Raw genomic sequence first — 11,627 nt, forward strand, 5'->3', positions numbered from 1 at the left:
TAACATTAAATAACAGGTTCCATGTTATTCTAACAGGTGGCGCTTTGGCACATGCCTTCTTTCCAAGACGAGGAGAAGCTCACTTTGACAGTGCTGAGCATTGGTCATTGAATGGAAAGGGCAGGAATCTGTTTGTTGTTTTGGCTCATGAAATTGGACACACACTGGGACTCCAACACTCACCCTTCAAAAATGCCCTTATGTCTCCATATTACAAGAAATTAGGCAAAGAATATGTCCTGAATTTTGATGATATATTGGCTATCCAAATGCTCTATGGTAAATCCTCATTGTTTATTATGAACAAGTTGCCTGTAACAGATATTATTATGTTCCTGAATGCATCTAAATGGCTTTTTACATGGGCAGTTGTCAATTGGTGCTTTATTAAAAGTCCTTTCACATGGGTCATTGCAATCTCTATGGGGATGCCTATTGCTAACATGATCATTTGGTCCCCACACAGTTTGCATATTGTAGGCTGCACATCTCACAACTTATAGGCTGTGTGCCCACGATGCGTTTTTGAAGCGTTTCCGCAGCGGCAAAAACGCTGCAGAAACGCTTAAAAAACGCTTGGTAGAAGGCCTGCCATGTACCCCAATGATAATCCGCATGTGCTGTGCACATGCTGCGGAAATTTCCGCTGCGGATTATCATTGCGGAAAAAAACGCAGCACTACCAATTATTTTGCGGAAGTGCTGCGTTTTCGCCGCCATTAACTTGCATTAGAACGCGCCAATTCCGCAAGACTGCATCTGTACTTGCGTAATTGGCGCGTTCTAATGTGCGGATGGTACCCGGGTGTGGAGGAGAGGAGAGTCTCATCCACACCCAGGTACCATTAAAAAATCTGTAAAAAAAGAATAAAATAAAAAATAAATATATATTTACCTTCCGGCGGCCCGCGGTGCGCTCCTCCTTGCTTCCCGGCACTTTGCGATGGAATGAAGGACCTGCGCTGACGTCAGAGTCATGTGACGGGTCACGCGACGCTGACGTCGGCAGGTCCTTCAATCCACCGCTGCCGGCAAGGGAGAACGGAGTGAAGCAGGACACCGGGGGCCATCGGAGGGTAAGTATACATTTCTTTTTTTATTTTTAACCATTCTTTGGGGTCACACTATATAAATCCATGCTGTTTGCATGGATTTATATAGTGTGACCAAGTTGACAAGCACTTTCCAAGTGATGCTAAAATCGCTTGGAAAGCGCTTGTCAACCCGCATGCGGAAATGCAAGTGAAGAACGCTTCACATCCGCTTGTCCCTGGCAGAAAAACGCATGTACAATCCGCATGTACAATCCGCATGCATTTTTTTCTGCCAGGGAGATGCAGAAACGCTCAGGAAAAAATCCTGAGCATTTCTGCATCATAGGCACATAGCCATACTGGGAGTTCTACTGACAGCGATGACTTTTAGGCCTACATAAAAGATTCGATCAGTCATCAAATGAGCATTTGCAGGCATTTCTACATGTATGGGTGCTGGATAACCCTGCTGGTCATGTGTTTTCACCCAATCAACTTCAGTCAAACGTTATCATTTTAGACCTGACAGTATAGTCCTCCATACAGTATTATAGACAACACATAGTCCTCTATACAGAATTATGGGCACCACATAGTACTCCATATAGTATTACAGGCACCACATATCCTGCATACAGTATAATGGACCCCATATATTGCTCCATACAGTATAATGAGCCCCATATATTACTCAATACAGTATAATGAGCCCTATATATTTCTCTATACAGTATAATGTGCCCCATTTATTGCTCCATACAGAATAATGGACCCCATATAATGCTCCATACAGAATAAAAGGCCACATATAATGCTCAATACAGAATAAAGGGCCTCATATATTGCTCCATACAGAATAATGGGCCTCATATAATGCACTATACATAATAAAGGACCCCATATAATGCTCCATACAGAATAAAGGACCCCCATATAATGCTCCATACAGAATAATGGACCCCATATAATGCTCCATACAGAATAATTGGCCCCATATAATGCTCCATACAGAATAGTGGACCCCATATAATTCTCCATACAGAATAATGGACCCCATATATTGCTCCATACAGAATAATGGGCCCCATATATTTCCCCATACAGAATAATGGACCCCATATAATGCTCCACACAGAATAATGGGCCCCATATATTGCTCCATACAGAATAATGGGCCCCATATATTGCTCCATACAGAATAATGGGCCTCATACAATGCTCCATACAGAATAAAGGATCCCATATAATGCTCCATACAGAATAATGGGCCCCATATATTGCTCCATACAGAATAATGGGCCCCATATATTTCCCCATACAGAATAATGGACCCCATATAATGCTCCACACAGAATAATGGGCCCCATATATTGCTCCATACAGAATAATGGGCCCCATATATTGCTCCATACAGAATAATGGGCCTCATATAATGCTCCATACAGAATAAAGGATCCCATATAATGCTCCATACAGAATAAAGGACCCCCATATAATGCTCCATACAGAATAAAGGACCCCCATATAATGCTCCATACAGAATAATGGACCCCATATAATGCTCCATACAGAATAATGGGCCACATATAATGCTCTATACAAAATAATGGACCACATATAATGCTCCATACATAATAATGGGCCCCATATAATGTTCCATGCAGAATAATGGACCCCATATAATGCTCCATGCAGAATAATGGGCCCCATGGGCCCCATATAATGCTCCATGCAGAATATGCTGCATACATAAAAATTATTCCCTAAGATATCACAGAGTCAGAAGACGCTTATGACACCGGAGCAGGGGGAAACGAGGAGAGATAAGTATTTCAAACAGTTTAAAGTATGCTGGGGGGGCCCGGTGCCAGCGCTTGCTACTCACGGTCCCCATAGCCCGGGTGGTGACGCTGGCCCTGTTGGCAGGATTTGAACCCAGGACCCCAGCAACAGTGCTAACCACTGAGACACAGTGCTGATAGTTACTGATAGTTGCTGATATATACATATATTGGTACAATAAAATATGACGACAGAATGTAAACTATGTAATAAAAGATTGCAGCAAACATAATATTACAACATGAATACTAAGTAATAAAATAATGTCTAGGATGTAAGTATTGATATAATATTATTAATAATAAAATGGGAATGTCTTTTTGCCAAAAAAAGATGCAAATGTTAGAAACGATATGAAAAGGGATCAGTGAAACAGAATAGCTTGTCTCTCTCTTTGAGGAGAAGGATGCCTAATGTCTAATTAATAATCATCTCTCTGTACTCTGAATGAAAGCTCTCATTGTCTTACCACCTAAGCTTTACCCCACCCAGTAGCTATGTTTTTTATAGAGAACTTTTGTAGTCTAGGTTTTTGTTTCAGAGCCGAATTGCCCTTCTCCTCTGTCCACTTTGCTATTTCTATTGATCAGGCATTATTGTATTAAAAACAGCAGCAAACTTCATAAAACGAAACAAACAAAAATCCTGTTTTTTTCTTTCAGATTTCTTAGAAAAAAATCTCTTTATGCCTCTGCACCAGAGGCATACTGAGGTATTGTAGAAAAGGCTGTGAGCATTATTAAAGGGAATCTGCCAGCAGGTTTTTGCTATGTAATCTGTATGTTAAAACACTGAATTCAAGGATGTGTGACATGTCAGGCTGTGTGCTGCTGTTTACTTACACTGCAGGTTTGATCTCCGGGTGATTATCATTGCTGTGACTAGGTGGCCCGTGGGCACTCATCCGACTCCTCCCCCTAATGTAATAAGCAGCTCACTGTCTATAGAAAGCCTGGTGTGGGCGGGGTTAGCTCTCTCAGCTCTGCTGCATTCTAAATCTAAGAACTCTGATTGTGTCAGAGTGGCTACACCCAGTAAACTAAGTGATACATCAATGGAATCATGATCTCTTCGCCTACACCATACTGCCCTCAGATGAGGTAGCAAAAACCTGATGACAGATTCCCTTTAAAGGGGTTGTCCGCTGCCATAAAAGATTATCTTAATTGTCCTAGAGTGAAGCAAGAAAAATAAAATGCCTATATTCACCTCCTGGACCGATGGTGCACTTCTGCACTCTGTACTGTGTTGCCAACAGTCCCTATCTCCAGAAGGCGAGTATAGGACTTTTTTTTTTCTCTTTCACTGCACTGGGCTCATAAAAATGAACATCCCCTTTAATGAAGAAACAAACCTTCAGTAATGTAAATGTGGTAGCCAAGACTATGTGCACACCACTTGTAATTAGGGAAACTGTCCACTACAATCATTAACCCATGTATTCTCTCAGACTACATAATTTCATAGAATGGGACTAATGAGGACTGACGTGCAAAAAATATCAACCGTACCTACTAGAAGAATTGTAGAAAGCGTTATGGTTGAGCTTCCAAGTCCAATTAGCAGAGGAATAGCCTGATGTTAGTATGCTCAATGCCAAGTGTTAGTGGTATAAAGCGCACTCCACCCTGAAGACATACCATGTAATAGTTTGTTGGATTTGCAGTATGCCAGAAGAATATAATTAAGGAGAAATAACAGTCTGGGTGTGTTTTTCATGATTTGAAAGCCTTCCCACACTTCATAACAACCATGGTTGTGATATTAAACGAGCCATATGGAGGTGATGCCATGATGTCTGTCGACTTGCAGCGTATGTTGATTGTTTTATTTTAAACAGGAGCTCCCTCCAGTGGTAAACTTGTGCAACGCCCTGGGAAAGATTTTTCCATGTTTGAAGACTGGAGTGCAGACAATAATGAAGCAAGAGCTAAAAGGAAGGGTTATTACTGCCAATCTATGTTTGATGCCATAACTTGGGGTAAGCGTTAAATAGTAGAGAAAGTCATAAGGTTAATGTGAATTTCTACTTAATTTCTATTTATTAATTGAAGCAATCAGCATCAATGTATTAATGTAACCTTATGGGTTACAGTAAAAAAAAAATAAACATTTTTATTCATAAATCCATACAATCCCATATACCCCATGAACCTTTTACATACAGCAACCACAGTATTTTCCTCCTGCTTTTCCAGTTTACCATCTAATTCAGCACTATATTCCCTGGTTGTATTGCTGCTTGACTGGAAACATTTCATTTATTGGTTCGGCTTTGTTGCAGTATAACCCAGTTCCCATTCTAAACAAGTACATTTTAGAAATTCTGTTTATTTAATTTGCTTATGTACGGATACATATTTATTACAATCATATGAAATAAGACCTTTTAAATTAAAGCTGCCATATTATATTATTGGAGCAGTGAATTGTACTTTTGGTACGACATGCATTTTTACTGTATGGAACATGATCGTGTATTCTGTGTAATGCTGGTGCTATAAACAGATAGGTTTAAAGTATTGTGACTGATAAGAAATACAAATATTCTATATAAATTTAAGTTTTTTCTACTTCATAATCATGTTCATATAATATTTTGCACAGATTTGAAGCAAACATTGTACATCTTCAAAGGTCGTAGTTATTGGACGATGTCCCCAGATGGGAATGTCTCAGAGCCACAGCTTACACAACAGAGGTGGAAAAAGTTGCCTGCATTTATTGAAGCTGCAGCCGTGTCAGGATCAGATGGAAAATTCTACTTCTTCAAAGGTTAAAAAAACTTGTAATAATCTTAACATTGGAATTTTTTTATAGCGATTTATGCATTCCACTACTGGGCTTCCCATTCTCATCAGATCAGCTGTGCAGCATACAAAACAACATACACTGCTCAAAAAAATAAAGGGAACACTCAAATAACACATCCTAGATCTGAATGAATGAAATATTCTCATTGAATACTTTGTTCTGTACAAAGTTGAATGTGCTGACAACAAAATCACACAGAAATCATCAATGGAAATCAAATTTATTAACCAATGGAGGCCTGGATTTGGAGTCACCCCTAAAATTAAAGTGGAAAAACACACTACAGGCTGATCCAACTTTGATGTAATGTCCTTAAAACAAGTCAAAATGAGGCTCAGTATTGTGTGTGGCCTCCACGTGCCTGTATGACCTCCCTACAATGCCTGGGCATGCTCCTGATGAGGTTGCGGATGGTCTCCTGTGGGATCTCCTCCCAGACCTGGACTAAAGCATCCGCCAACTCCTGGACAGTCTGTGGTGCAATGTCACATTGGTGGATGGAGCGAGACATGATGTCCCAGATGTGCTCAATCGGATTCAGGTCTGGGGAACGAGCAGGCCAATCCATAGCTTCAATGCCTTCATCTTGCAGGAACTGCTGACACACTCCAGCCACATGAGGTCTGGCATTGTCCTGCATTAGGAGGAACCCAGGGCCAACCGCACCAGCATATGGTCTCACAAGGGGTCTGAGGATCTCATCTCGGTACCTAATGGCAGTCAGGCTACCTCTGGCTGTGCGGCCCTCCAAAGAACTGCCACCCCACACCATTACTGAGCCACTGCCAAACCGGTCATGCTGAAGAATGTTGCAGGCAGCAGATCGCTCTCCACAGCGTCTCCAGACTCTGTCACGTCTGTCACATGTGCTAAGTGTGAACCTGCTTTCATCTGTGAAGAGCACAGGGCGCCAGTGGCGACTTTGCCAATCCTGGTGTTCTGTGGCAAATGCCAAGCGTCCTGCACGGTGTTGGGCTGTGAGCACAACCCCCATCTGTGGACGTCGGGCCCGCATACCACCCTCATGGAATCAGTTTCTAACCGTTTGTGCAGACAAATGCACATTTGTGGCCTGCTGGAGGTCATTTTGCTCCTCCTGTTCCTCCTTGCACAAAGGCGGAGGTAGCGGTCCTGCTGCTGGGTTGTTGCCCTCCTACGGCCCCCTCCAGGTCTCCTGGTGTACTGGCCTGTCTCCTGGTAGCGCCTTCAGCCTCTGGACACTACGCTGACAGACACAGCAAACCTTCTTGCCACAGCTCGCATTGATGTGCTATCCTGGATGAGCTGCACTACCTGAGCAAATTCTGTGGGTTGTAGAGTCCGTCTCATGCTACCACGAGTGTGAAAGCACAACCAACATTCAAAAGTGACCAAAACATCAGCCAGAAAGCATTGGTACTGAGATGTGGTCTGTGGTCCCCACCTGCAGAACCACTCGTTTATTGAGTGTGTCTCAATAGTTGCCAATAATTTCCATCTATTGTCTATTCCATTTGCACAACAGCATGTGAAATTGATTGTCAATCAGTGTTGCTTCCTAAGTGGACAGTTTGATTTCACAGAAGTTTGATCTACTTGGAGTTAAATTCTGTTGTTTAAGTGTTCCCTTTATTTTGTTGAGCAGTGTATTTACCTCCCTGACTGTAGCTGCTTTCCCTCTTTCTGTGCTGTGTCTCTTGGCGTTGACATGACATAAACAATGTCACATGAATGCCGCAGAGCCTATTGGCTGCAACGATCACCTGCCAGTGTTTTTTAAAGGGAATCTCCCAGCATGTTTTTGCTACCTCATCTGAGAGCAGCCTGATGTAAGAAAACAAACGCTGAATCCAACAATGTATCACTTAGATTACTGGGTGCAGTGATTCAGACTCAATCAGAGTTTTTAGATTTAGCAATGCAGCAGAGCTGAGGAAGCTGGCCCCGCCCACACCACGCTTTGTATATACAATGTCCATAGACAGTGAGATGCTTATCACTAGAGGGGGCGTGTCAGACCAGGAGGCACATGCTGCTGTGTCCCAGCAATGATAAGCTCCTGGTGCTAAAACAATCACTGCAAGCAAACAAAACCACAAAAGTGGATAAGAGAGGCATTGCTGAAACCCCTACAGCATGCTTACATAGCAAAAACCTGCTGACAGATTCCCTTTAAGAAGCTGTTAAGCGTTATCTGGTAGTGGACAATCCCTTCAAGCACAAAACACTCAATTGTATTACAAATTGCCCCCCTGCACCCTCTAAAAAAAAAAAAAGTGAAATATATAGCACAAGAAAAATTTATAATGAATTTTAGATATGTGCCAATGTCAGCGATTATAACAATTTTCAAGTATAGGTGTCATGGCTAAAATGAAATCCTATTATTATACTCTGATGTGCACAGTATTCCAGTCAGAAGGGCGCATCAAGGAGAGAAGTGCGTCCAAAATGCCTTGTTTTTCATGCCACCTGAGCCACTTTGATAACGGTGGAACATGTGCACCATCTGCCTTGTGAACGGATACATTTTAGGACAGTAATGCTAAATCTGAGTGCACCTCTAGTGAATTAGTGAGTACGTAATCCAGTTTGGATTGATTACTTAACTTCCCCACCTTCCGCAGAACAAGCAGACCAGATACATAGAGGTAAAATCACTCAAGCAGTCGCTGCCTAGGACTTATACACACAAGGCACAGGCCACGCACAGACCAAAGGGTACTGACACTAGTAAGCAAAACATGAAAGTGCCATGGGAACCAATCCTAATTAGCAACTCTACTTGTCCTGAGAATAGGAGGTCTTTGTTGTGGTCACCAGGAATTAATAACTATTGCCTCTAGCATGAAATTAGCTCAATTTACTGCATGTTTTCTGAACTGCTAAATAAGCAGATTGTATATTATAGGTACATGGATTTCAAAGCCATTTTCAGTGGTGCTTGAAAGTTTTACCTTCCAGAATTTTCCATATTTCTGCATACATTTTTAAAACTACAGCAGATTTTTTTTTCACAAAAGTCCTAAAAGTAATGAAGACAACCAAATCAAAGAAATGAGTAAAGAATATAAGACTTTGTCATATTGCATCATTTTCCTCAATAAAAAAAAATATCACATATCTGGGAATGGCAAGTATGTGAAATTTTAGGATTAGAAGAAATTTGAAGGTGAAATTATAGTCTGATGTTTTTAATCTACAAGATGACAATCGGGTGTGAGTAAGCAACTTGTTTATTTAGAGAACAGCGATGTATCATAGTCTTCACAACACATTTGTGGACATGTATCATGGCATGACAATGGAGATTTATCATCTTGGAAGGAGAGTTTTCGATTAGGCTCATTGGGCTGACAAAGGTTACAAAATCATCTCTAAAGAGTTTGGACAACAATCCACAGTCAGACAGATTATAGACAAATGTAGCAAATTCAAGACCATTATTACCATTCCTAGGAGTGGTTGACCAACAAAGATCACTTCAAAGGAAGGCGTATAATAGTCCACCTGCTCACAAAGGTACCCAAGGTAACTTGTAAGCAACTAAGGGCCCTTCTCACATTAATTAATGTTAATATCCATGAGTCCATCATCAGGAAAACACTGAACAACAATAGTGTGCATGGCAATATTGCAAGGAGAAAGACACTGTTCTAAAAAAAAACCCCAAAAAAAACTGTTTGTCAGCAGTACAATGTTTTGTGTATGGAAGAGACTGAAATGGAGCCTTTTGGTTTAAATGAGAAGTATTATGTTTGGAGAAAGAAAACCACTGCATTACAGCATAAAAACTTCATACCATCTGTGAAGCATGGTGGTGATAATACCATTGATTTAGTCTGTTTTGCTGCATCTGGGCCAGGACTGCTTGATAGAACAATGAATTCTGAATTCATAGCAAATTGTAAAAAAAAATGTCAGAAAATTTGTCAGTGAATTGAATGTCAAGAGCAAGGGGGTCAAACAGCAAGAAACAACTGGAAGCATTCAAGTCGATAAAGTTAAAAAGTTTTGAAATGGTTAAGTCAAAGTCTTGACCCTTAATCCTGTAGAAATAATGTGAAAGGAACCGAATGGAAAAAACTCACCAACATAACAATTGAAGCTGTTTTGTAGGGAAGGATGTGTTAAAATTTCTCTAAACTGATGCACAGGACTAATCAACAATTACCAGAAAATGTAGATGTGGTTATTGCTGCACAATGCTTCACACCAGATACTAAAAGCAAAGGTTCACATTATTTTGCCACTCACAGATATCTGATAATGAATAATTTTCATTAATCAAACAATGCAAAGTCTGATATTTTTTACTCTTCTGTTTATTTGGTTTACTTTATCTATTTTTACGACTTTTTTTTTTGAAAATCTGATGTAGTTTTAGGTCAAATTTATGCAGAAATATGGAAAATTCTTCCAGGGTTCATAAACTTTCCAGCACCACTGTATATACTGTAATACTGTAATAGTATACACATATGTGATGCAATTTCTTCCTAAATGTGTCTGGTCCCTTCTTCATGTGTCTGGTAGCTTCTTTGTAAACAGTAAGAATTCAAGCATTAATAATTCTACGTACCAGTGTTAAATAGTAATAGGAGTACCTATCACTGTACATTATGGGCATATATTAATTTACGTCTATGATTTTATTTGCCTTGTTTTCCAGGTGGTAGATGTTGGAGATATAAAGGTTCTAGACTAGAGGCCGGCTTTCCTCGTAAGTGCAGTGATCAGGGACTCCCCCGCCATCCTGACACGGCTCTATATTTTCATCCACTTGGACATTTGGTCATTTTCAAAGGGGACAAGTACTATGTTTTTAATGAAAAATCACTGACAGTGGAGCCATATTACCCACGAAGTCTTCAAGACTGGAAAGGCGTCCCTCACAACACTAATGCGGCACTATACCATCCAAATGGTTCAATCTACTTTTTCGGAGGTGAAAACTACTGGACCTTTGACCAAGACAGACTTAAAGTCACTGCTTCTGGGAAGTGGATGCAAGACTTATCTTGGCTTGGCTGCCAAAATTCTTGATGTGTAATAGTTTGTAATTAATAATAAATTCCCCCAAACCCCTGTATTGTAGGTAGACCATTTCCAATTGACCATCTGCATAAAATGCACAATAAAATTAAGGTGACAGTCTTTTTTCGAAAAATGTTTTTATTTATTACTTTACGCTTTCTTTGCTGTTGACATTTCCTAATAAAAACCCTCAACTCAAGCTTGTTCCCAGCTGAAAACTTCCTCTTCAGTCACACTGGAAAGATAGACCATGTTCATCTACCTTTTTTCAAAGGCACCTTTCTGATAAAGGAGCAATTGAGTCCAACCTTCTGATTCAAAAATTGGGAGTGTTCAGTATATTGCTACCCTTTGACTAAGTATCATTATGGTATTAATTATGGTATTTAGATGCCCTGACAGTCAATGGTGACTCTTTAAATCCAATGACCCTCCAAGCTACGCTTTTTAAATGCTACTATTTAATAGCATACTAGTTATCACTAGTGTAGATTGTCACTTCTAACCACAGTTTTTAGGTGGCACCAATGTTTAACAGGTATAGTAAGTTAAATTTCTGGAAAGCTGCATGAAGTGAACTGTTGTAATCTACAAATCATTTTATTAAATAGAATCTGTCACCAGGTTTTTGCTACCTAATCTGAGAACAGCATAATGTAGGGACAAAGACCCTGATTCCAGTGATTTCTCACTTACTAGGCTGATTAGTATAGTTTTCAGAAAATCACTGTTTTAGCTGCAGGAGATTATTTCTATAAGACTGGTAAACCTGCTGCCGTGTGCTCTGTATAACCCTGCCCTCACCACTGATTGGCAATTTTCTGCCTATGCACAGTGTACACAGTAAGCTTCCAATCAGTGTTGTGAATGGGGTTATACAGAGATTAGCATTCAGAGAACTGGTAGATCTGCAGCAGATAA

General features: G+C 40.4%; 1 protein-coding gene across 2 annotated transcripts in view; it reads left to right on the forward strand.

Moving 5' to 3' along the window:
* MMP28 (matrix metallopeptidase 28) overlaps nt 1-10,826 on the forward strand; it is a 92,885-nt gene extending 82,059 nt beyond the window's left edge. For both annotated transcript variants that reach the window (XM_073670563.1, XM_073670562.1), the window contains 4 exons: nt 37-279; nt 4,717-4,857; nt 5,484-5,651; nt 10,342-10,826. In XM_073670563.1, coding sequence (XP_073526664.1) covers nt 37-279; nt 4,717-4,857; nt 5,484-5,651; nt 10,342-10,715 — 926 coding nt within the window. In that variant the 3' untranslated portion in view covers nt 10,716-10,826. The remainder of the gene's footprint in view (nt 1-36; nt 280-4,716; nt 4,858-5,483; nt 5,652-10,341) is intronic.
* Nucleotides 10,827-11,627: the final 801 nt, after the last annotated feature.

Source organism: Phyllobates terribilis, unplaced genomic scaffold (assembly GCF_046119375.1).
Source record: "Phyllobates terribilis strain yellow unplaced genomic scaffold, ASM4611937v1 Scaffold_2__4_contigs__length_985480577, whole genome shotgun sequence".
NCBI classification, from domain to species: Eukaryota; Metazoa; Chordata; class Amphibia; order Anura; family Dendrobatidae; genus Phyllobates; species Phyllobates terribilis.